Source organism: Salvia splendens, chromosome 10 (assembly GCF_004379255.2).
Source record: "Salvia splendens isolate huo1 chromosome 10, SspV2, whole genome shotgun sequence".
Classification (NCBI taxonomy): domain Eukaryota; kingdom Viridiplantae; phylum Streptophyta; class Magnoliopsida; order Lamiales; family Lamiaceae; genus Salvia; species Salvia splendens.
In genome coordinates this window covers 11,491,864-11,516,639 of record NC_056041.1, presented here as the reverse complement: position 1 = coordinate 11,516,639, position 24,776 = coordinate 11,491,864, and the positions used below count along the sequence as shown (strand labels likewise).

The window sequence follows — 24,776 nt, the reverse complement described above, 5'->3', positions numbered from 1 at the left end:
TGAATTCCTTCGGGTACCCACCACCGATGATTGTCAAAGGTTGCTTCGTCTTCACAAATCAGTCTATGGCTTTCCCGGAATGCTTGGCAGCATTGACTGCATGCATTGGAGGTGGAAGAATTGTCCGACTGCTTGGAGGGGGCAACACTTAAGCGGTCACAAAGGCGGCGGCTCAACACTTATCCTTGAGGCGGTCGCCGACTACCGCTTATAGATTTGGCATGCATATTTCGGCGTTGCCGGATCCAACAACGACTTGAACGTGCTCTATTCTTCACCACTCTTCAATGATGTGATGAATGGTGTAGCACCGACGATCGACTTCACCATCAACGGAAATACATACCACATGAGTTACTATCTCGCCGATGGTATCTACCCAAGTTGGTCGACTTTCGTGAAGACGCTCAGCAACCTGCACGACCCGAGACGGGTTATTTTTGCGCAGCGTCAAGAGTCCACGCGGATATACGTCGAAAGAGCCTTCAGGGTCCTTCAAGCCCGATTCAACATTGTGAAGGCCCCGGCTCGGATGTGGTACGCGAATAATATCGCCGACATCATGTTCACGTGTATTATCTTACACAACATGATTATAGCCGACGAAGGACCGAGGGCGGCTAGCTTCTACGACGAGGATGAAGCCGGAAGCTCAACCGCGAGGTCTCCCCCACGCCGAGGTGTGCATACGACGGTGGGCCAGAGGATCGAGACAAGGCACACAATGCGCGATACCCGAACCCACATTGAGCTACAATAAGACCTAATCAAACACATGTGGACGAAATTCGGCAACGAGTAGTGTTTTTTTAATTTTAGGATTTTAATTATGTAATTTTTAATTTTTAGGATTTTAATTATGTCTTTTTAAATTTATTCGTAATTTGTAATGTTATTTCGATTTTTTTAATGAATTTTCATATTATGGAAATGTTTTTGTTTAATTGAATTTTAAATTGAATTGTGCTCGTCCTTGTGGAAGAGCACAATTGTGGGTGTTGTTCTCTTGCCAGAGAGCAGGCAGGAAAAGTGGGATCGGGCCCACAGACCACAACCGTGGTCGCGGGCAAGAGCACGGTTGTGGATGCTGGTTGTGGTCGCGGGCAAGAGCACGGTTGTGGATGCTCTTATGGGTTCAATTCATAATTACAAATTTTAATGATGTTTTCGTGCAGCTAGAGGTACTTGTATTACAATTCATTATTTGATGATTTGACCATGTATATTTGTACTTATATTTTATATTCTTAAATACGAAGGAAAAAAGAAAAGTTAGTACTACTAATTTTGAACATTGAAACTTTTAACCTCAAAAGCTAAATCTAACCAAACCAATATTAGCCATTTGGTCGAATTTTTTCTCCATAACTATGTCAATTACATGCCAATAATGAATATGATGGATTATTTTTTTTGTAATCAAATGATACTACAAGGTTTGATTCAAATTGAACATTTGATTCTTATTTTGTGAATATTCAAATTGTAGCGGGACAAAAGAATTATTCGAGGACTGGAGAATATAATTATTTTTAAAAAATGAGGCACATAAACACAAAAATAAGGATATTAGTAAATTCACAGTGCACAGCACGCTGTTTCTCTCCTCCTATTAGGAAAGAGAGAAAGAAGCCGAGGTGGAGCATAAAACCTTCACAAAACACCTCTCTAGGGCCTCAATTTCACATTTTTCATTTTGATTTGGGGAAAAAGTATACGGAAAAACATCGGAAAATGGTAGATTTCGGTAGGGTTCAGAAGGAATTGCAGGAATGCAATAAAGACTTTGAGGTTTCTGGGATAAAGGTCAGCCCTCAGGGTGACACTAATCTCTCCCACCTGCTTGGTACAATCACTGGTCCTGTTGGTACACCGTATGAAGGCGGCACCTTCAAGATAGACATTACTCTGCCTGGTAATATTTCATTTCCCTTTGTTAGAGTGTATCGAATTTAGGAACGAATTATTGAAACGGATTAGTGAATTGCTTTACTGCTGTTATGTGTAGCGAATTGCTTTACTGCTGTTATGTGTAGCGAATTGCTCATGTTGTATCACGTGTGTGTGTGGGATTCTGTTTTTTTATTAAATCAGTACATGTTTTTAATCCGAGTCTCTAAATGGCTGGTTGATGCTTTGAAGATTTCACATTAATAAGAAATACTCCGTATTAAATAAAAGATGGTACTATTGATTGATTATCTTTGGAAATCAACTCTTGAGTTTCAAGAGTGTGACACATATTATCCTCTTATTCCTACTTCCTAGGTGTATGTTACTCCATAATACCTTCATGATAGCTGGAAACTTTGAAATAGGGAACTTCTTTGCATTCTTAAGTTTTCGTGAAATGTAACTCTTCATCTTAAGTTTATTACCAAATATTTGCAATTTCATTCTTTTTCCTCCTCTTTGCAGATGGTTACCCTTTTGAGCCTCCCAAAATGCGGTTTGCAACTAAAGTGTGGTATGGTGAAACCTACATTTTTGTGCTCTTTCTACCCCTAATGTTTGATGCATAAATATGTAGTCTTAACTGCTGTTTTGCTTGTTACGGAACGACTGAATTTGAACGAACATCTGAAACTTCTACGTGTACTGGTCTGCTCATGCATATAACAATATCACGTCTCTATGAAAGTGAAACGATATGATGCATTCAGTTACTAGGTTTTCTTTCATTGAACTTGTTGAGGGGGATACACATATTAATGGAGTGGTATAGGTTGAGGTTATGCTTATTGGATCTTTCCAGTTCAACTTTCTGATAGTAAATGATTTCTTAAATTTTCAAGGATATGATGTAATGAATGATAGCATATTTAGGAGCTAAAAACCTACTGGGAACATATGGGTAGTTTTCAAAATATGGTGTGGTCAGGACTCCCAGCTTGTGTATGGATTGTTTTCCTAGCTTATTTGCCAGTTCGATTTCCTTAAATTCAATATTCACCATGGCTGTAATTCAGTTTGTAATTTTGTATATGTACTTTCTAGGCTCAAACATAAGTTAGAGATACTTAGACCTCAAGCCGCTATGATAAGCAAATGTGGAATTTTAAATTGCTTTGTAGTGCCTTGGCATAGGAAATAAAAAGCAACTGTTAGGCTGATGTAGGATTAGATAAGCAAATGTAAAATTATAAATTAGATATGTGCATTTATTTCTTGATGATAAAATACTAGTTTGAAATGAATGAAGGCTAAACAAAGACTCAAGTACTTACTTTGTCTATTTCTACTACATTCATGGTGAGGGTAGTCTGTGATTGTATCTTTAGATATTGTGCTTGTCTTGGCATGTGTTTTAGGAGATACATAGATTGACTGTATTAAAAAATCTGATCCATAAGACTATTATGAGTAATGTTTTGTGGAAAATATATTTTTGGTTCTGTTTTGCAATTTTGTATTGAGAAATCTAATTCAGCTGATTGATGTTTAGTGGGTTCCCAAAATCTTCACAATTTTCAGTCTGGGTTCAGTGGGTTGTGTCTCAATTTTTTAAAATGAGGATTGAACTTATTTTAAATTGAACACGTTACCGTCACTATATGTGGCCCCCCAGAGTGCATGCAAATCACATTTCATTATAAACCAAATTCTATTTGCTGCGGAAACTTCACACTTGTCTCATAATTAACTTCATTTTCCATTGCTTATCAGTTGCATTTAAGGTTTTGATATCATGCTTTGCATAGTTACTTATGTTTTCACTTCTTTAATGGCTTTGTTTACAACAAAGGCACCCAAATATTAGCAGTCAAAGTGGTGCCATATGCCTTGATATCCTGAAAGACCAATGGAGCCCAGCGCTGACTTTGAAAACAGCACTTCTTTCTGTTCAAGCATTATTATCTGCTCCCGAACCTGACGATCCCCAGGATGCTGTTGTAGCACAACAGGTGCTGACATTGTGCTTTCATCTTTATTCTTGGTGAACTTATGTTACAAATTTTACCATGTTCTTGCTCTCCCATGTACACTTCTATTTTATGGCAGCCTTGTGTTGCTCGAAAACCGATTTGGTATCAGTTCTTTTTCACCGTCCCTACTTGTTTATTGGTCGTTATTCTTCTGCACTCTTCAGTATCTAAAAGACTATCAGACGTTTGTGGGGACGGCTCATTACTGGACAAATGCATTCGCCAGAACATATGGTGTTGAGGAAAAGGTATGTAATAATCCAGATGAATATATACTTGTCGCATATTAAATGAACACAATTCCCAAATTCGCTGCAATCTGCGCAGGTGCAGAAGCTTGTGGAGATGGGATTTTCTGAAGCTTTGGTGAGAAGTGCTCTCGAGAGTGTTGGTGGCGACGAGAACTTGGCTCTGGAGAAGCTCTGCTCCAGTTAATAGAAGCTGCGCCATAAGTTACTGCTCACTTGATTCAGCATCGATATATTATACTACTACTAAAACAAAATTGTGGACTACAAATTTTTACACTTTAATGTCTATTCCACGGTGAAGAAGTTGCAGTTGATTATTGTTAGTATTATTTGTTTTATTTACATACCGTTAACACAATTTTATTGTTGATTTTTCTGCTAAACTATCAAGAAGATACTAAAAATATTTCTAAAATGAATTTGAAGTAAATATTCAACTACTATTAACACAATTATAAAATTAGTATGAGTGTCTATTTTTGTTCATCTATTTAACTTTTTTTTATCAAATACACGAATCACATGGTTGGGGGTGTGTGTATATCTCGTTTGTATTTGTAGAGCTTTTTTTTTTATCAAATACACGAATCACATGGTTGGATGGTTGGGGCCTGGGGGTGTGAGTATATCTCGTTTGTATTTGTAGGGAGTGATCAATTGCTAACTAATTAGCAATCACAAATTAAGACCAAATTTTAGTTATGATTAGGAGATCTAGCGGTTGAAATAATGCTACATGGATTATATTTTAAATTAAACTAATTATTAAATAAATTTAAAGTGTATTAATGTCAATTCTCTCTCATTAAAACCATCTCAAAACTTTAAATTAACGTAACTCTTTCGATTTAAATTATTTTTTCGCAAAAATATAGTATCAAATTAAAGATAATTTTATAATGATTCTAACGAGATCTCAATTGCATATGTTCCGACGATGTTCGGGTAATGAAATTTGATAAATTATATTTAAATTTTCGTACATGTTATCAACAAATGCAAAAAAATCTCAATATAGTGTATGTAAAATATCAATAAAACTGTGTTTTCTTGTACGTGTGTTGATATTCTTATGTCATATTGTTGATATTTGTAATACACTATGTTGATATAAAAAAACACCCACGAAAATCATCATATGATAACATAATGGCAATATTACCCCTTTGTTGATATTTTATCTACTATTTATTTAAATTTGTAAGCTTTAATCTTATTCACTCATTTCAAAATCCAATGGTGTAGATTTAATCTTAGTTTTAGATTATGATGTTATAAGCATTAGAAGAGGACACTCTCTTTGTAAACATGTTTTTTTAATAATTCCTAAAAAAAAGCATCAATTTTTGTTTTTTGAAGAGGTTTTATAAAATAGAAAGACAGAAAATTCATTTTCATATAAAAAAGACAACAGAGGAAAGATGAAGAACATGGTTTAAAAAACAAATACTACTGAAACTCTAATTTGTTCAACTTAAACCTAATGATTTTGTTAGTATTTGTTACTGCAACTTCAACCACAAAATAATCGAATGCAACTTTGCAATGGTTATAAAATACTGGATCAATTAAAATCTGTTTGCCAAAAAATAACCACCTCCTAACTTGAAGAGTTCGAAATAATCACAAAAGGTAGCAACTGAAAAACAACATAAATAAAAACATCCATCATTAATATAATAACATCTTCTATTCTTCCACGCAAAAATATGGCTTAAAAGGTCACTATATGTTATTAGGGTCAATATCCATGGATTCTGTGACTGTCTTTTTTGGCCTACTCTTGAACTCCGCAACAGCCTGATCAAAGGTGTTCGTAACATGCTTGCATAGATGCATTAGATCCTCACACGAATCTTTCAACACCTCGCGTGCTGGGTCACCTACAGCCATTGTGCAAAAATATGAACATTCACACACAAAGGAACAAAAAAATATGCTTTCTTGGATAGATGAGTGGCAGTTGCCTAACAATTTGAACATGGAAAGGATAAGTTTTACATTATAAGCATCTATTGGAACTATTCAAGCATGCCAATTACTTGTGTATTCTAGATAGCATTATTAAGAAAGGGCGATTTATATCATCCCAAAGAAAGGTTAGCAAGCTTTTACCAGTAGTCTGCACTCTTATGTTCACCCGAGCATCAGAAGGGTGTGGTATGCTGTATCCAACAAATGATACTCTGGGGCTGCAAGGACATTTATTCCTCGTTAGAGTGCTCTGACCCGATATTGAATGAGCAAAATTAATGGCCAATGCCACACATGATCATATTATTTAAAAAATGACTGATTATGCGGGCATGAAGAATGCATACACCACATCACCCCTCACTCATTCAAGACAAAAAGAGATGTAGAACTTACTCTTGATTAAGAATATATCTAATTGAGTTTGCTAGAGTATGGTCCTCGTCTGTAAATGTGAATGTTGCTTGCGACTGATCCTGGTACGAACCGTGCTCCATGACACTGGAAAAGAATAACATATTGAAAGGCTAACCATTTAGCGCTGGGCGATTATTCAACACGAACAGATTTCCTAGTGACTAAACTAAATGACAGGGTTTGGACTAGACATATTTCTTATTTCCTTTTCAGTTTCCTCATTAAAATCTCCAAACGAATCTGCCCCCCAATTATTTCACAACATCTGTTGATCTGCTGAAAGTAGACAGAGCAAATTTTAAATTCAGTTTAGAAAACAGAGAGAGCAAAATTAAAATCATATACTGCTATCATTGATTGAGTGAAGCGTTTTCATCTCGAAACAGGTTTATCTCTCTAGGAATCAGAGATGACAAAGTAGAGAAATCCAGAAAATATACATTTAACACAAGTACATCAAAATTACTTTCTTTCTCACCCACTGCTACCATCTTAGGATGGAAAACCCCCCTGAATTCAATACAGCTTCGAATTTCAATATCTGGCAAATTTATTATTCCAAATTTTATATTCATGAGCTCGAATTCAGAGAAACCTCATTAGTCATTACAAAAAACTGGTATGAGAAGAAAAATAAGAAGCGTCGGTTAAGAAGAAGTTTACCTGATGAACAGATAGGATTAGGGCCTCTTGATGTTGGAAGAGGGCAGCGAGCACAACTCCACCAAGGCAGCGGCGGGGAGCTGACGTGCTGGCACGGGCGAAAAAGGTGGAAACGGGAGCTGAGACGTCGGTAGTGATTGTAAATTGGCGAGTTTCGTCGGAAATTGAGAAGAAGGAAGGGATTAGAGAGGGAGAAATTGAGAGAGACGACGGAAGAATTTTAATTTAGGTCTGAGTTTTAATTTATTCAGTGGGCTGGATTTAGTCTACAATACTATAGTAATGTTATTGGGCTTTTCCTAGGCCCAATCATGTTTACGTGTATATTTTCAAGTCATACTGTATTAGTTATTTCCAACTTTATTTGAAATGTGTAGATTTTGTAAAAATATTTCTTTATTATTCTAGAAATAAAAATTGTTGGAGCACGAACCATGATTGTATTTGCACCTAAAAAAGGAGTAGAAAGTATAGTTTGACGCCAAATTTGAATTTTGGAGTTCAAAGTTTCACACGTGTGGTGAGTTCTCATTTGTTGAATTTCATTGCGCTTTTTTGTTCTGAAAAAAATGAAGATATTGCTATGAATGTGAATGTGCAGAAATCAGAATAATACTAATATTCTTTCTCTTTCTCTTTCTCTCTCAAATTATACATGTATTTATTACTTAATGAGAAATTACACTTTGCAAATGGTTACAATATGATTGATCATTTTTCTTCACTAACTACATTTTGGTGGACACATAACATATAAATCCACTTTACTTGCATCAGCCATCAAATCAAATGATAAGGAAACCACACCATACTTGAAAAGTTCATAGTATTAAAAGCTTTGTAATAGAAATCTTACATTATACAAACACCATAATACACATCTCTATAATAACTTGTACTCCAATTATTCTTCTTCTTTGCGAGAATGAGAGACTCTCATGAACAAATACATTGGAATGTCCTTTCTATTTGCATTCATTCTTTTTTGATGAAATCAAAATACTATCTAACCAAAAAACAACAACCCAAACAAAAGTAGCAGAGCAATACAAAATTTTTCTTTCCCTTCAAGACCAATAAAACAATAAAAGACTTGATGCAAAATATAAAATCTTTTGTGGCTTGAAAATTAGAACTCTTCAAAGTTCGCACAAGGGGCGTGGTATATGGAGGCAGTGAGTTCGAATAGTTTAACAATTTTTGCTTTGATCCTAATCTATTGTAATTACTAAGGCAAAACAAATATTCCCACTAATTTCAAAAGCACATGACATATTTAAAACTTCATCTACAAATTATGTCATGATTCTTTGCTTGACATTTCCTAAAGATCATGTCATTTTTTGAACTCAGTTCCAAACTCAAGTTTTACTTTCATATACTTTTACAAGTGGGCTCAAGGATCTAGCCACTATACTGCAAGTTTATTATGGAGTAGTATTTGTACCCTCTAATCCATAGCCCTTTTTATTGCATAAAGCATACAATCAAAAGAAACGTTGGTGTTTGTTTTCATTAAATTAAGTAAAACGGATTAAATACCTAATTGATCAACGCCTTTCTACACTAAAAAAAAATACGAGATAGTATATATTTACCACGACAAAAGGAAACGTAGGGCATCACTCATTTAATAAATTAATGATATGAAGTTAAAAGTTGATTATAGTGTGATTAGACCTTTTGTGCCCATTAACACGTGATTAACTTGGGACCACTAACAAAGGGTTATTATGAAAAGATTAAGTACTAGTAATGTAGTAGATTAAGTACCACTTCTTTCATTTATAAAGAAATGATTTAGTAATTTAGTACTAGATTAATACAGTTTTGTTAGAAAAAAGTAAATAAATATGCCGATAATTTAACCACTCTAGATTTGTGGCCCTAACTCGGATACCTAGAACTGATTTATGTTAATCAAGTACTAATATTTCGATCATATTACATTGAAATCTGTATAGATTAATTAAACTCTCACCCACATATAGAATCGATAATGATGACGACTGATGGAAATTGAAGGTACAGTGATCCCATGTCATGGAATAAACAATTTTGGAAAGTGAATATTTTTCTTTTCTTTAACTTTTAAGAGTATCAAATGATTGATTATGCAGAAAAATTAAAGTAGGGGCAGTGAACACAACAGGGTAATTATGACGGTTGACGACTGTGATCATCTTATTAGTACGACAAAAATTTTCTTCAGACAATGATTATTAATTACTCCACTTACTATTTTTAATTGTTGAAGAATAACATTAGTTGTATGACTGTATCTACGGATTTCTGACCCGAATAGCCCGCCAAATTTATAGGGTTAGGGCTGGAAATTTCTAACCCGATAAAATTAAAACTCGATTAGCCCGCACCTGATTAACCCGCGACCCGTAGGGCTAGACCCAAAAACCCGATGGGCTGACCCGAAAACCCGATGAAATTTTGTATTATTCTATTTTTTACTCCTAATTCGACATTTTATTGATTAATTTTATAATATAGATAACTACAAAAATAACTTTCAATTTTATATTAAATATACAAATTATATATTGAATTTTTATTAATATAATAATTGATAAATAAATTTAAAACTTCAAATTCACTTAAAAAATATTTAATTTTTTAAAACATGCATTAAAATTTCACGAAATATCTCAAATATTAGTATTTGATCATGTTTATGATTGAGTTTGACCATATATCTCAATTACTCAAATTTATCATAATTAAATATTTTACATTTTATAAATATAACAAATTTTCATCATTGTTTATTGAATTGATCACATGTTAATCTTATCGGTAGCAACCCGATTAACCCGTTGGGCTAGCCCGAAACCCGAGCTTTTAGGGTTAGAGTTGAACTTTTACAACCCGAAAGAATTCACAACCCGATTAGCCCGCACCCGATTGACCCGCAACCCGAGTAGGGCCGGCTCAAACCCGATGGGCCAGCCTGATTGACATCCCTAACTGTATCCATTGGAGTATTTACGATTACGTGTAAATTGTGTTTTAAAATTGAAAAGATAGAACGATAATAGCGTTATTTTTGTATTCAAAGAAAAGACATTACAATTATTTTTGGAGGGGAAGGTGACACTTTCAATTATTAAATTAAAAAAAATATTTACCAAAAATTTTCAATGAATCCATGTAACTAGTTGATCAACTTTTTTTTTATTTTAGCTAATTATAAGGAATTAATACATACTGATATATGATATTTTTATGAAAATAAGGATATTGTACATCAAAATAAACCGTATTAGAATAAGCATTAATATTTACATAAATAAACATTATCCTAAAGCAAACATATTACGCTAATTGAACTTACCTCTTGCTCTACATAGGTAACTATTTCATGGATTTATCATGATTTCATACTACTCCATAAAAGCAGCATAAAAAATAAGTGTGTCAAATACTATTTAATCATATGCAAACCGAATTTTTGTTATTTCATGTGATGGAGGGCATTCGGAATTTTGAATATAAAAATGACTACTATTTTTTGATGATTTTGATTTTTTTAACTCAGATTTTTCTTTTATTATACAATAAAAACAAATTAATTGCAGAATTCATTATTGTCGAGGTTGGCGCGCTATTGCAAACTTTTAATATAAAAATGACATCTTTTAATGATTTTGATTATTTTAACTCTTATTTTTAATTACTATACATTAATTGCAAAATTCATTATTGCCGAGTTGGCGCGCTAGCTATTCCGTAGTTCAATAATCTGCGTTGACATGAGATATATGTGAGATTCTTTTTTTTTTGTCAACTCAATAAAATCATAGTATTAGAAAATTATTTATGCTTTTGTACGTAGTTGGCAGAACTTTTGGTTTTTTAGTTGGGTTTTTTAAACAGATATTCACAACCGCAGTATATGCTTTTTTTCTTACTATTACTAATATATTGTGAAAAACGATCAAAACATGGTAAAAAATCAAATCGCTTTTCCATTGTGAAGTAACAAACCCCTTTTATTTTGAGTAACAAACCCCTTTTATTTTGAGTAATTTGTTAAGTATGTTAGCACTTAGGAGTTGGGACCACTATTAGTATAACTAAATCAAATTGATTTTAATTTGAAGGAATTCTACTTTATGAATGGAGACGAAAATTCGTTTCTTTTTACATGAGTTTCCTTTTCCATCATCCTTCCTTCCTCCAACACTCCCTCCCCCCTGCAATTCACCTCTCTCTCTCAAATCACACACAGTAAGTCGTGTTTTTGAAGGAGAAAGAAAACCGATGCTCAATTTTCAACAAGAAAGTAAGACCACAGCGCAATAAATGCAGAGTTGCAGACAGCCACGACACAATTGGTTCCTTCTATACTTATTTATTAATTGTTTCTGTTTTTTTCTTACTCAACCGAATTGACTACTCAATTCCGTTCTTATTTTTTCTCAATTTTGATGCTTCATCTCCTTTTTTTTTACGTTTTACGCTTCTATTTCAATCCATCTCTCCAAATCGAAAATCATCTTCTCTCTCTCTCTCTCTCTCTCTCTGTAGCTCCTCAGTGAGCACTAATTGCGGAGTAGTTCTTTGCAATTTGTTAGTAATTTCACAACTACAAAGATTCGATTTTTATTTTGTTCTGTGCCGGAATATTCTCAGGGCCTCTGGTAAAATGAGCAGCGCCAGTTTAGATAATTGAGCTGAAAGGGGGCCGAATTTATGGGGTGTGTTCTTGCAAAAGGAGTTTCCAGGAAAAGAGAAGATCGCCGGAGGAAAAACGGTGATGTGGGCCGGGATTCGGGAGCCGCCGCCGCCGCCGTGGCGGAGAGAAGGAAGGATAAGAAGATCGTGGAGGCTCCAGCTGAGACGTCGACGGCGGCACCGCTCCCCCTGGAGTTCCGGCTGAAGAGGGGTGTCTCCACCGGCCGCGAGGAGTGGCCTTCGTGGCTAAACGACGTCGCCGGCCACGCTATCAAGGATTGGAAACCTCGACGCGCTAGCACCTTCGAGAAGATTGATAAGGTACAACCATGTAATGCAACCAATGTAGAATAGTGCTCAATTTCTCTGACAAGGTACAACAATCTGAAGAAGGACACACACCTGCATAAATTGATTGAGTTTAAAGGGTTTTCTTGCTTGATGAATTATATGGTTTAGATTATGAATTAAAGAGTTAGGTGAAATTGTGCAGATAGGGCAAGGGACCTATAGCAATGTGTATAAGGCTAAGGACTTGGTCACTGGAAAGATAGTGGCCTTGAAGAAAGTAAGATTCGATAACTTGGAGCCCGAGACCGTCAGGTTCATGGCACGAGAGATACTCGTGTTGAGAAGGCTGGATCACCCCAATGTGATTAAGCTTGAAGGTGTGGCGATTTCTAGGATGTCGAGCAGTCTCTATCTTATTTTTGAGTATATGGAGCATGATCTTGCTGGTCTTACTGCATTCCAACATGTCAAGTTCACTGAGCCCCAGGTAAGTTAGTTTTGTGGAAAAGTTGAATGCCTTTTTGAGTTAGCCCGCGTGCAATGCTTTTGCATGATTGGCCATCATGACATGTTCGTGTTGCAGGTCTAGTGAATGTGTGTCTTTGTGGGTTATGGCATTGTCTGGTTGGCATTTTTGAATAATACATGTTGTTTCTAGTTAAGACGAGGCATGTCGGTAAATGTCTATGACGAGGGTCTTATATGGGCAGCTCTCTTGTTCTTGGATCTTTAGGCTCCCATCGGATGCACAGTTTTAGTAACAGATGATTTTGTACTACTGGGTTGTGGTGTGACCTTGGTGATTGGATTATATGCTCATATTTGTCTTGTATGTTTGAATCATGTGCTTTTTGGATGCTACTGATAAACCTTTCTCCATCACTGGTCCCAATCCTTGGAGTTCCTTTTTAGTGGTCATTAGAGCATATGGGTATGACATAGCTTAAACAGTTTGAGTTAAATTTTAATGCAATTAACAGTTCTCATTTGACTTACACTGCAACTTTTTCTGGTTTTGCGGAAATTGTGCGTCTAACATTTGGATACAGTTAATAGCCTGTTATTTGCCTTTCTTAAAGGAAAACAAGATAAGTGGCTAATATTAGTACCTATCTCTTGTCCATTGTGCCGTCAAATTATTTGTTTAAAAAATCTTTGTGAGAAAATTTTGAACTGGGAATAGGGAGGTGTTCTTGGGAAAGAAGTTTCAGCTTTCAATTCATTTATGTGAGACTAATTTGGGTTCTTAATAAGTACTACTTCCTCTAATACAGTATGCCAATTTTCCATGGCATTAGTTATATAGTACTTGGCCCTTGGGTTTCAACTTTTTTCGTTTCTATGATTACAAAAAGATATGCGTTAAAGACATGAACTCTCAAATGGATGCCGATTTATATGGTTGTACAAAACCTCACTAAGTTTGAGAAACAACATTTCCCAGTTTCATAGCTTTCTCCTGTGTTTCTAAACAAAAACTATCTTCATCTGATGTTATCTTATTTGCCTCAGTTCTCTACCAATCTCACCTTGCTTTAATCACACAGATAGATGATTGTTGATCACTTACGTTTCCAGTGCAGGTGAAATGCTATATGAAACAATTACTTTCTGGTCTAGAGCACTGCCACAACAATGGTGTTCTACATCGTGATATCAAGTGCTCTAACTTGCTTATTGACAATGAAGGGACCTTAAGAATAGCTGATTTTGGACTAGCTTCTTTCTTCAATCCAGAAAGCAAGCGGCCCATGACAAGCCGTGTTGTGACCCTTTGGTATCGTCCTCCTGAACTTTTGCTTGGGGCCACTCGTTATGGTGTTGGTGTCGATATGTGGAGCGCTGGATGTATTCTAGCAGAATTATTTGCCGGGAAACCTATAATGCGGGGGCGTACAGAGGTATGTACGTTAGTTGCATGATGTTTCTTATTGAGCTGTTAAATAGTCATTTCTATGTTATGGCTCTTTACTCTAATGCTTTGTTCATATTCTAAATGAATGATAAGTAGAGTTTCATATTTTTCTTTGTCACTTAGGTTGAACAACTGCACAAGATATTTAAATTATGCGGTTCTCCACCGGAGGAATACTGGAGGAAATCAAGATTGCCGAATGCAACTCTTTATAAACCCCAGCAACCTTACAAACGTTGCTTAGCAGAAACCTTCAAGGATTTTCCACCATCTGCTCTCTCTCTCACAGAAACTTTTCTTGCCATTGATCCCGATGCACGTTGCAGTGCCACTGAAGCGTTAAATAGTGAAGTAAGCAACCTTCAACCATATTATAGAAGTTAAAATCGAAAAAAGGGAAAAGAGAAACTTTATGGTAAATGGTTATCTTAATCTTTGCTGCTAAATTCTGTAACCTCAACTTTTTCAATGTTAAGGTATCTCAATACATTACAATCTAAGCAAAACCACTTGTTTTGTTTACTTCAGATATACTCTTTGCATTTAATATCGGCATGTTCTCTCAGTCGTAATTGATATTCCGTCTATGGCCAGTTTTTCACCACCGAACCTTATGCATGTGAGCCGTCAAGTTTACCAAAATTCCCTCCAAGCAAGGAAATGGATATAAAATTGAGAGATGAAGAATCTAGAAGGTACTCTTGCTTTCTTTACTTTTTGTAGTCACTGTTCACATCATTTTAACCATCTACGTTCTGCTTGTGCAGGCAACGTGGTTTAGGCGAAAAACCTCACATCACAGAGGGAAATAAAAGAACTAGAGTACGTGACAAATCCAGTCGAGCAATTCCAGTTCCAGAAGCAAATGCAGAGCTGCAACCAAACTTAGACGTATGTCAAAACACTCGTCTTTCTATCTATCTTTCTTTCTTTCTGTCTTTCTTTCTTTCTTTCTTTGTGGGCTAAACAACAAATAGTTGTAAATTTGATTCATCGACATATTGTGCAGAGATTGAGAATGATGTCCGATGCCAAAGCCAAAAGCAAGAGCGACAAATTTCCTCCACCTCATCAGGATGCAGCTGTGGGCAATCATCCTCTTGATGCATCTCGAAATGGCCCTTTATCGTTCAGTGCAGCTGAAACTTCTTTCGCATCTTCAATCTTTGACCGGAGGTCTTCAAGATCTCTACGGAGTACCATATCGAAAGCTGCGACTTCAAGAAGCAGGAATGATAAGGAGGAGCCACATAGGGCTCCTGCTCGGAGCTTCATGAACGCGCTGTATCCCTCCTCCTTTGCCTGGGATTTCGGGTTCAGTCGGAGGCGAATAGTTTTGGACAATAGCAGGGATCGAAGGTAGAGAGATTCAGAGGAAGATCACAGTATGTAGTACACAAAATTTTGAATGGTGTGTTTTTGTGTAGTCAGAATCATCATTTTCCATTCAAGGTCATCTGTTTGCATTATTTGATTTATGTATATTAAAGTGCAACATAGCAAATCCATATCATTAAGAATCATTTGTACTGCAATTGTGCATTTATGTAAGTTTTTTTTTTTTTTAATTTCTGAAAATATCAAAAGTCACTACTCAGGCTGCCTTTGAATTAGCTTTTCAGCCACTAACAAACAGTTCCATTTTCAGCATAATCTTATACCAGAAAATCATTTACAAAACTTAACACACACTCACACACAAACCAAAGAAAAAGGATAATATAATAAAGCCCTCCAGAAAAGAGTACAGAAGCATCTGCCTATTCCTTCAATTAAATTGTTGCAACAGATTAACATGCCCCAAAATTGCTAAAAAAGAAAAGCATTGCTTAGAAACTTATTTTGTCGTGGGGTGTCCGTGTCGCGATCTTGTCAGCCGTGACACTGGGGAATCATCGAACATTTCCCTGCGAAAGAGAGGCGTGCCAAAATAATGATCTTCACGGAAGAACACAGAATCCTTATGTAGCTGATTATCTTGACCTGTAGCAGGCTCTTTTTGCTGCACGAACAATGTCTTCGACCTGACAACATACAGAAATGTGAGCTAAGTTCGAGTTGGAAGGTTGTTTAGTTAAAGTGGAAAAGAAGAAGCACAAGCCTGTGGAAAAGCCATTCTCTCAATATTCGCAGCATAAGGCGTGGGAACATCAGCCCCCGCAATCCTCTGCACAGGTGCATCAAGATACTCGAAGCTATCTTCCACAACAGTAGCACTGAAGAAATAAAGACGATGATTAAATACAAACCGATGGAGAGGGGGGAAGCTTGGCTAAAGGACAGAGAAAGATGATGCATTATAATAAGGAAAATGACCAGATCTCAGCACCGACGCCATGTTGAGGGAATCCTTCTTCGACAGTCACAAGCCTATTTGTTTTCCTAACAGAAGCATTTATAGCAGCTCTGTCAAGAGGGCGGATGGAGCGGAGATTTATCACCTGCGATAACAAATGGTACCATCCAAAAAGATTAAAATAAAAAAATTTCTATTTATAACTCTGCATATGGAATTATGAACAGGTAAAGGCATATGTGGATTTCTTCAAGTTACCTCTGCATTAATCCCTTCTTTTGCAAGAATATCAGCAGCCTAACATATAAACGAAAAATCACAAATTATACTGTAATAATTTCAGAGTTATATAAGGGAAATTCATGCCAAGCATATCAACAATTCATAAAAATCCATTGACAGATATATATGACAAACCTGGAGAGAAAATCCGACCATCTTTGAGTAAGCAACGATTGTTACGTCCTTTCCTTCACGTTCAATCTGCCAATGTTTTACAGGCAAGAAGTTTTTAATAACTAAGACATATAAAGAAATCAGAATGTACTTCAAGGATATACCTTAGCTTTTCCGATAGGCACACAGAAACTGGAATCAAGCGTTTCAGCTGAGACAGGAAATGATTCACCATATCTGAAAAGTTATATCCCCAGGAAAACATATGTCAATGTAGTATGTACATATATCAGGATTGACACAAACGATATCATGCAGTGCGACATACAGCAGTTCATTTTCCAGGAATACAACAGGATCAGGGTCCCTTATGGCAGCTTTAAGCAAGCCTCGAGCGTCTTCCGCAGAATATGGAGCCAATACTTTTAGTCCAGGGCATGAACCAAACCATGCTGCATAGCACTGAAAGAAAGGGGTGCAAGACTCAGATTGTAATGAAAGAACTAATCTGTGCCAAATTTTATCTCCACAACCAGGATATGCTGAAAGAGGCCTACTCGACAACTAATTCTTCAGTCTATCGTTCTGTCCCGTAATAAACAAAAAAAATAACCCAAGAAAGAGGCCTTCAGCACACACTCTTCCAGCCCATTATAGAATAACTTGAGTGCTTATAGCTCATAGCTTATCAGCATAACATAATAATCAGTAATGTCATAAAATGGTATCCACTTCTCACTTCTCTTTATTTTCTTTTTTTGATACATTCTTTTCCTTGTCACTGTTTTTCGAAATTTTGGACCCTTGCTTTTTTGTCAAAGGAAGGGAAAGTATCCAATTCCTGCATTTCTTAAACATTACTTGTTGCATTTTAGGTCACAGGCACCAAGAGAAAGCCAATTTCAGCAGCTACAATAGCCGCTTTCCTGATTCGTGACACTAAGTTAAGTTCAAGACATAGGTACAGAACCACTTATAACTTACATCACATTGAGAAGAGGAACCTAAATAGTGTACATTTTAGCATAGCTGCAGTAAGCAGTAGCCAAATTGATACCTGAGAGTGTTGAGCACCCACACCAGATGCAGCACCATTCGGGCCCCTGAAAACAATAGGAACTGATATCTGCCCAGCAGACATGTAATTCGATTTTGCAGCAGAATTGATGATGTGGTCGATGGCCTGAAATAAACATGGTTACATTCTCAGCATCACCATCAATTATCTTTGATCAGTCAAACTCTCAATGTTTAGTAACATTGCTAGTCTTAAAATGCATCCAACAGAGTGTTGGAAAGTTGGGGTGGGAAGAAAACAACATAAATAAGTAATAACAAGCCAAATACAAGCAAAAGTCCTGCACTCTCCCAAGTACATGTCCACATATATATCAGTTGACAAATGCCACTCAAATTAATCGAACTGAAAAAGTAAAACGTCGCTGGTCAATGGACTCCTCTATTCTAACTGATAGAATAACCAAACTAAGAAAGAACACTTTCCATCATAACAAATACGGTTGAAAGATCTAACCTGCATTGAGAAGTTAAAAGTCATGAACTCGACCACGGGCCTTAGACCATGATATGCTGCACCAACTCCAATCCCAGTAAACCCAGCCTAAGACAAGAGTACATGGTCGAGCATTATATTATGACAACACAGTCAAAACAAACGGAATCATGACTACATGACAAAATCCAACCTCTGTGATGGGTGTATCAACAACCCTCTGAGGACCGTATTTATCCAGAAGGCCTTTGGTGATCTAATACAGAACAAAATAAATCAAAGCTATTTGTAACATGTAGATTCTTCATAAAACATTAAGGTAACGATAAAACAAGACTAACCTTATATGCACCCTGATATTCACCAACCTGAAAGCATCAAGGAAGTCAACAAGCAAGGTAAAAACCAAAAAACATAGAAATAGCCTTTTTCGACTCATAAACCCCATTAAAACTTCAACGGTACCTCTTCACCCATCATAAACACTTTGGGATCAGCAGACATTTCTTCATCAAGTGCAGAATTTATAGCATCGCGCACTGTCATCTACAAAAAAAGGCAAAGAATTAGTATACTCCATCATTTAACATGACAAGAACATGGTGCCTCAAATTACAACACAAACTATGGATCCTACAGATATACATTTCAACTTTCTGATACTAGCCTTAGAAGGTGAGTAAAAGAACATTGATGGTAAAATTGCTTCTATATTGTCATAAATCATCGAATGCAGCAGAAAGCGTAATGATTTGCCAGAAAATCAAAGTTACCAGCCATTCATCAATGCTTCATCAAACACACTATTTCATATTCGTAGAGAGTCTCATTACCTTATTGGCCGAGGAAGAAGAATAGGCCCTCAACGCAACTGCTCCAATCCCTTGCTCAAAATTCTTTCAATTAAAAAAAAAATCAGAAAAATGAAAAAGAATTGTACATCTAAATCAAAGGAAAACAGCAACGAAATAATAAAGTGCTTCCACTAAATGATAAACACCCTCCATCTGTATCTCTCAATAGCCAGAATCATCAATACTTAGAAAGCACCATATTACCAGAGCATGATTGAGTTTGGCAGCCACCCTTTGCCTTAAAATTCCCAACATTTTAAAACCTCTTCACCACAAATGCCTGATCATGTCAAACAGAAAGCAATCACATATTAATAAAAATCAGATTTCCCATCATAAAAATATAATCTTGAACCAGAAAACCGATACTCCAATACGTAATGAACATACAACAGACCTATACAATTTAAGTAGAAAGCAAGAAGGGAAATGGGGCCTGAAAAGATTTGATTTGCTTTCCGTATTGCGAAGAGAAATTTGGATGCAGGGCAAATATTAGTAGTGTATTCCGTTGTTGTATAATTTCCTTGGTGATGCTGACTGATAGAACTGAAACTACGTGTTTTTCGTTTGGCGGTCCAAGCCGCTTTAAACTCATGAGTAGAGTTACGTGGATCTAAAATAATGGAGTAAATGATTATTTATCTGTTGATGCATCACCTTTCCTCAATTTTACAATTTGGCCACGACATTTAAACATTTTAATTAAGTTATACTATTAGTTTTACTTGTATAGAATTAATTAACGCTTCAAATTCTATTAGATTTGATTAAATTTAATTTTAACAGAGTTTCGATTCAGATTTATTAATTTCCTCAATTAGAGTTTATTAGTCCTCGAATCAACTTTAATAAGGATTTAAAATAAAAATTAAAATAATTGGGAAGAAGGCCGGTCTCACACGAAAGCATTGATCTTAATTAAGTTTATCGTCTTTAATTAAAGATCATTATATCTAATTGTCGCATCCAATATAATAGTCACAGCTGACATAAAAAAGTATGTATTCCACTTATATTTGTTTAGAGGGATATAAAAAAGCCAATAAAAAAATAATTCCTAATATTCCATCAATGTCAATTGTAGAATGTTTAATGTTATCATAATCACATACCAGTACCACCGATTTTAAAGGAAATTAACACGTGTGCATTATATATTAACCAAAGGAGTACTATAAAACAATAAATCAGCACATGACTAGATAAAAGTATATAAAAGTAGTGCATTAGCATCAAACTAAATTGAAACTATATAGAAATATAGAAAGTAGGAAACCACTAACACTGATGGTACTACTATATTAAAATTAATATGACTTTCTTGCTGCTAGCCAATGCAAATGAAGCTTTACAAAGACAAAGCTCAATGAGATGAGGCTACCTTTTTTACTCTAGTGCTGTTGGTCTAAAGTTGCAGCACAGTACAAAATGGTTAACTTTCTAAATTATGTAGATGAAGAGACCTCATTGAAAATAGTAGGGTCATAATTGGGAGAAGATGATGAAGCAGAATAAGAATTTGCATCATCATCCTCAACTTGCCTGCCTCCTTTCTTCATAAATATACGGCACAAACTCCACTCTCCAATTCGAACCAAACAATTATTCTGACAAAGTGAAAAACATAACACAATGAGTTTTGTCTGAGAAATAAAGGGAAATTAATGTTTTATATGTATATATGAACCTGTTCCTGTTGTGGAAGGGCAATGCAGTATTGATGCATGATCCAATTAGTTGCAACAATCTTGGTGCTTGATCTCATGTAGAACACCAGCGATTTCTTAATCCCAACTATAGGCATTCTTTTCGAAGAATTAATGATCTTTTTCGACGATCCATTCGCCTTCCAAACACCCGAAGGCGTCACTCTCTCACTCTCATTGTCACACCCATGAGCATTGCTGAAGAAATACATATCCTCCTCCGAATCCGAATCACCTTCACAATAAAATTGAATTAGTATATAAAACCATATATGCATGCAAATAATTAATGCAATAACAAATTTACCTGCAAGCTGCCATGGATCCATACTGAAAACGTCGATTTCTGGAATCACAAGAGCCGGGAGAGGATGTGAGAATGTTTTACGCGACAAGTACTGGAACACGATCTCTTCTTCCGTGGGCTCAAACCTAAATCCAGGAGGCAATTTTCTCCCTCCATCTCTAACAAAATTCAGCTTGTCCATTAGAGATATATAGAGTCTTTAATTGTAGTGTGGTTGCAATGTTGCATGGAGGTCTTTATAGAGATGGAATTGAAAGACTAGTGTTACATGATATTCAAACTAGTGGTTTCTTTTTGGTTAAGTAACTTAAGATATTGAGCGTGCATTTTGGATAATAAAAATAATAGTAGTACTACCATATAAGTTGATTGATCACCTTTTCTACAAAAAGAAGTATTGATTTCCAACAATTCAACCTTTTCTGTTTGCTTTGTGCATTTATCTTAATACATGTGTGAGGATGGCTTTCTTATCAATCATTTTAAATTATGGACTGACGTGCTGACATCTAAAGTTCAATACTCCAACACCAATTCTTTTATTCGATTCTTATATTGAAAACAATTAGGTTGTAGTAAAGCACATCAAATTAACCTATATTTTCATCCCAATATATATGCGAAGATGTAGTTCTTCCTAACTTTATACTATATTACTTATTTTTGTCCAAACTATAGGTCTTCATATGAGTGTAATTTGTGAGTATGTATGCTAAAAATGAGTTAGGTGAAAGCAAAAGACAGAGACTGGAAAAGTATAGTGCTTTTTGGAAAAGAAATCAAAGAAGAAATGAATTTGACTTCAAGTAGGGTTGAATGTGTTGTTTGCTTCATGAGGAAGAAGTTGCTTTTATTGAAGATTTCATTTTTGCAAATGCTGCTAAAGTCATAAAGTCAGCTCATATATAAAAGCAGCAAATCACATGCACACCAATATTTTGTACTGCGTGAGTATAATTTAGTCGTGTATATTCCTGTGTGTCTAAACCTCAATTTGTAACTCTTACTAATTCACTCTTAACTTCATATATATAATATATGGTACTATCAATCAGTAATCAGGATATGAACCACAGTTGGTTGTTATGTTCATTTATTATACTACTAAATAAAAGTAATATACAATATTTGGTCTTACGTACTATCATAAATAGTCCTATTTTTTCATTTTGAATGTTGATGAATCCGCGAATTTCTGACGTTAGTGATGAATGCAGGAAGATGCAGATCACGACACAGAGATTTTACGTGGTTCGATTTACTGAGGTAAATCTACGTCCACGGGAAGAAATGAGGGCAGAGTTGTATTGCTTGATCTGTTTTCTTACAGCTTACAATACAGACTTGCTATTTTGTATTTTTATCTCTAGAAAGCGAGAGAGTCTAACCCTATCTATTTGATCTAGGTTCTATTTATACAAAGGACCAAGATCGTGGCATGCAGCACCATTTACTAGGTAGTGGATGTCGTGGAGATCGTGGCGATCTTGCATGGGTCCACTATCCTGCATGAGTTAACGACTGCTTGACACCACTAAATAGATCGTGGGTGTAGTGGAGGTGGAAATCCTGCATGAGTCCACTATCTCCTAGTTCGGTCGAATACTGAGACCGAACTGCTGAATTATTGCCGAGCAGCTTTTGCCGATCTGAGAGTAGAGCTTGATGCCGACCTGAGAGCAGAGTTTGATTGGTTGGCTTTTACCGAGCTGTAGGCTGGGGCCGAACTCTTTGGTTGTGCCGAACTGAACTCTTTAGTCATGCCGGACTGATACTCTTTAGTCATGCCGAACTGATACTCTTTCTTGGGCTTTAGGCTGATGGGCTTTACTGCTGTTGGGCTTGTTTAGTACGTACTCCATCACTACCCCCCCCGAAAAGTGAAGTGAATCACTTCGGCATTCTGGATAAAGGTACGGGGTAAGTTGATGTTTATCCTCGGTCTGATGAAGTGAACTCTTCTTTGACCGGAATTGGTTTGCGTCCTAATTTGGCGAGTTTTATCGCTCGGATCGAACTTTCCGTTGTCCTAATTTGGGGATCGGACTTTCCCTTGTCCTAATTCGGCGAGTTTTATCGCGTGGATCGGACTTTCCCTTGTCCTAATTCAGGCAAGTTTTATCGCGTGAATCGGACTTTTGTTGCAGTTCGTTTCAGACGAAGTGCTTGATTTTTAAGCCGAATTGTGGTCTTGTATCCTCTTTAGAAGCTTGGACTTCACAATCGTTGGCTTATTGCAGTTCGTTTCAGACGAACTGCTTGTTTAAGCTGAATTGTGGTCTTGTATCCTCTTTAGAAGCTTTGACTCACAATCGTTGGCTTGTTGCAGCTCGTTTCAGACGAACTGCTTGTTTAAGCTGAATTGTGGTCTTGTATCTTCTGTAGAAGCTTTGACTCACAATCGTTGGCTTGTTGCAGCTCGTTTCAGACGAACTGCTTGTTTAAGCTGAATTGTGGTCTTGTATCTTCTGTAGAAGCTTTGACTCACAATCGTTGGCTTGTATATGTTCTAAGAAGGGGATCAGCCTTCGAAGAACAAGATACCTCAGTAACATTTGTAAGAGACGACACGCACAGAGACAGACAAAACACACAGACAAAACGCACAGAGACAAATAAAGACCAAGTAAACCAAATAAAGCACATTGACTGAACAGGACTCAAGACTGACTGACCGGACTGTCTCTTACAAATGGAACTTTTTGAGGTTGGAAATGTGCCATGTTCGGGGTACCTGTTCTCCTGACATGTGAGCCAATTTGTAAGACCCTTTGCCGAGGACTTCTGACACCCGATACGGACCTTCCCATGTGGGTTCGAGCTTGCCCAGCTTTTCTGCTCGGCTTACTTCGTTGTTTCTCAAGACGAGATCTCCCACTTGAAATTGCAGCTTCTTCACCCTTTGGTTGTAATACCGGGCTACTTGCTCCTTGTACTTGGCTGCTTTTATGCATGCCAATTCTCTTCTTTCTTCGGCAAGATCTAGCTCGGCTCTCAGTCCGTCGTCATTCATTTCTGAGGAGAAATTTAGAGTTCGGGGACTGGGTACGCCGATCTCCACCGGAATTACGGCTTCAGTGCCGTACACCAGACTGTACGGAGTTTCACCGTTGGAGGTTGTGGGTGTAGTTCGGTAGGACCATAGGACTTGGGGGAGATTTTCTACCCATTGTCCTTTGGCTTGTTCTAACCGAGCTTTTAACCCTTTCACCAGGATACGATTTGTTACCTCCGTTTGTCCGTTTGCTTGTGGATGAGAGACCGAAGTGAACCGCTGTTGAATATTCAGCTCTTGGCACCAATTCTTGAACGTCTTGTCGGTGAACTGAGTCCCGTTATCCGAGATGAGGATGTGGGGTATGCCAAATCGGCACACTATGTTCTTCCAGACGAAATCCAATGCCTTCGAGCTCGTTATCGTAGCTAATGGTTCAGCTTCCACCCACTTCGTAAAGTAGTCCACGGCAACGATTAGGAATTTCATTTGCCGAGGAGCTTGAGGAAGTGGTCCCACTATGTCTATGCCCCATTGCATGAAAGGCCAAGGGCTCTGCATAGTGGATAGATCGGTCTGC

General features: G+C 36.7%; 5 protein-coding genes across 6 annotated transcripts; 2 read left to right on the top strand and 3 right to left on the bottom strand.

The window, feature by feature from the left end:
- Window positions 1-1,570: 1,570 nt before the first annotated feature.
- LOC121753235 (ubiquitin-conjugating enzyme E2 27-like) lies at window positions 1,571-4,500 on the top strand. The gene is made up of 5 exons (XM_042148449.1): window positions 1,571-1,915; window positions 2,419-2,467; window positions 3,746-3,905; window positions 4,091-4,174; window positions 4,254-4,500. The coding sequence occupies exons 1-5, from the start codon at window positions 1,735-1,737 to the stop codon at window positions 4,359-4,361; spliced, it is 582 nt and encodes a 193-aa protein (XP_042004383.1). The 5' UTR covers window positions 1,571-1,734; the 3' UTR covers window positions 4,362-4,500.
- A 1,223-nt stretch (window positions 4,501-5,723) lies between these two features.
- Window positions 5,724-7,454, bottom strand: LOC121750666 (DNA-directed RNA polymerases I and III subunit RPAC2-like). The gene is made up of 4 exons (XM_042145246.1): window positions 7,232-7,454; window positions 6,548-6,652; window positions 6,293-6,369; window positions 5,724-6,060 (listed from the first exon to the last, which is right to left on the bottom strand). Exons 2-4 carry the CDS (start codon window positions 6,646-6,648, stop codon window positions 5,903-5,905), a joined length of 336 nt encoding a protein of 111 aa, XP_042001180.1. The 5' UTR covers window positions 6,649-6,652; window positions 7,232-7,454; the 3' UTR covers window positions 5,724-5,902.
- A 3,915-nt stretch (window positions 7,455-11,369) lies between these two features.
- On the top strand, window positions 11,370-15,661 carry LOC121751822 (probable serine/threonine-protein kinase At1g54610). Of its 2 annotated transcripts, none has more exons than XM_042146615.1 (8): window positions 11,370-11,580; window positions 11,879-12,241; window positions 12,414-12,698; window positions 13,795-14,112; window positions 14,250-14,477; window positions 14,721-14,821; window positions 14,894-15,017; window positions 15,136-15,661. In XM_042146615.1, exons 2-8 carry the CDS (start codon window positions 11,939-11,941, stop codon window positions 15,487-15,489), a joined length of 1,713 nt encoding a protein of 570 aa, XP_042002549.1. In that variant the 5' UTR covers window positions 11,370-11,580; window positions 11,879-11,938; the 3' UTR covers window positions 15,490-15,661. The 2 variants fall into 2 exon arrangements, with proteins under 2 accessions (XP_042002549.1, XP_042002550.1); XM_042146616.1 differs by having other exon boundaries at window positions 11,372-11,528.
- Window positions 15,662-15,831: 170 nt separating this feature from the next.
- LOC121751823 (pyruvate dehydrogenase E1 component subunit beta-1, mitochondrial-like) lies at window positions 15,832-19,776 on the bottom strand. The gene is made up of 15 exons (XM_042146617.1): window positions 19,583-19,776; window positions 19,390-19,465; window positions 19,165-19,227; window positions 18,797-18,877; window positions 18,673-18,699; window positions 18,525-18,587; window positions 18,353-18,439; window positions 17,876-18,001; window positions 17,147-17,280; window positions 16,983-17,055; window positions 16,840-16,905; window positions 16,681-16,719; window positions 16,443-16,567; window positions 16,228-16,342; window positions 15,832-16,150 (listed from the first exon to the last, which is right to left on the bottom strand). Exons 2-15 carry the CDS (start codon window positions 19,438-19,440, stop codon window positions 16,100-16,102), a joined length of 1,101 nt encoding a protein of 366 aa, XP_042002551.1. The 5' UTR covers window positions 19,441-19,465; window positions 19,583-19,776; the 3' UTR covers window positions 15,832-16,099.
- Window positions 19,777-20,312: 536 nt separating this feature from the next.
- On the bottom strand, window positions 20,313-21,454 carry LOC121751098 (NAC domain-containing protein 83-like). Its single transcript, XM_042145815.1, has 3 exons — window positions 21,202-21,454; window positions 20,876-21,129; window positions 20,313-20,795 (listed from the first exon to the last, which is right to left on the bottom strand). The coding sequence occupies exons 1-3, from the start codon at window positions 21,380-21,382 to the stop codon at window positions 20,634-20,636; spliced, it is 597 nt and encodes a 198-aa protein (XP_042001749.1). The 5' UTR covers window positions 21,383-21,454; the 3' UTR covers window positions 20,313-20,633.
- Window positions 21,455-24,776: the final 3,322 nt, after the last annotated feature.

What these genes read in the sequence shown, in the direction of transcription:
- LOC121753235 (XM_042148449.1), top strand. Translation starts at nt 1,735, where the DNA reads ATGGTAGATTTCGGTAGGGTTCAGAAGGAATTGCAGGAATGCAATAAA. An exon ending in CGGTTTGCAACTAAAGTGTG is followed by an intron (nt 2,468 to 3,745) that starts GTATGGTGAAAC and finishes TTTACAACAAAG; the next exon opens with GCACCCAAATATTAGCAGTC. An exon ending in ATGCTGTTGTAGCACAACAG is followed by an intron (nt 3,906 to 4,090) that starts GTGCTGACATTG and finishes TGCACTCTTCAG; the next exon opens with TATCTAAAAGACTATCAGAC.
- LOC121750666 (XM_042145246.1), bottom strand. Translation starts at nt 6,648, where the DNA reads ATGGAGCACGGTTCGTACCAGGATCAGTCGCAAGCAACATTCACATTT. An exon ending in AGATATATTCTTAATCAAGA is followed by an intron (nt 6,370 to 6,547) that starts GTAAGTTCTACA and finishes ATGTCCTTGCAG; the next exon opens with CCCCAGAGTATCATTTGTTG. An exon ending in CATAAGAGTGCAGACTACTG is followed by an intron (nt 6,061 to 6,292) that starts GTAAAAGCTTGC and finishes CAATGGCTGTAG; the next exon opens with GTGACCCAGCACGCGAGGTG.
- LOC121751822 (XM_042146615.1), top strand. Translation starts at nt 11,939, where the DNA reads ATGGGGTGTGTTCTTGCAAAAGGAGTTTCCAGGAAAAGAGAAGATCGC. An exon ending in AGAGATGAAGAATCTAGAAG is followed by an intron (nt 14,822 to 14,893) that starts GTACTCTTGCTT and finishes CTGCTTGTGCAG; the next exon opens with GCAACGTGGTTTAGGCGAAA. An exon ending in AGCTGCAACCAAACTTAGAC is followed by an intron (nt 15,018 to 15,135) that starts GTATGTCAAAAC and finishes CATATTGTGCAG; the next exon opens with AGATTGAGAATGATGTCCGA.
- LOC121751823 (XM_042146617.1), bottom strand. Translation starts at nt 19,440, where the DNA reads ATGTTGGGAATTTTAAGGCAAAGGGTGGCTGCCAAACTCAATCATGCT. An exon ending in CCAAACTCAATCATGCTCTG is followed by an intron (nt 19,228 to 19,389) that starts GTAATATGGTGC and finishes TTTAATTGAAAG; the next exon opens with AATTTTGAGCAAGGGATTGG. An exon ending in AATATCAGGGTGCATATAAG is followed by an intron (nt 18,588 to 18,672) that starts GTTAGTCTTGTT and finishes GTTCTGTATTAG; the next exon opens with ATCACCAAAGGCCTTCTGGA.
- LOC121751098 (XM_042145815.1), bottom strand. Translation starts at nt 21,382, where the DNA reads ATGGACAAGCTGAATTTTGTTAGAGATGGAGGGAGAAAATTGCCTCCT. An exon ending in GGATCCATGGCAGCTTGCAG is followed by an intron (nt 21,130 to 21,201) that starts GTAAATTTGTTA and finishes TTTATTGTGAAG; the next exon opens with GTGATTCGGATTCGGAGGAG. An exon ending in CCCTTCCACAACAGGAACAG is followed by an intron (nt 20,796 to 20,875) that starts GTTCATATATAC and finishes TCACTTTGTCAG; the next exon opens with AATAATTGTTTGGTTCGAAT.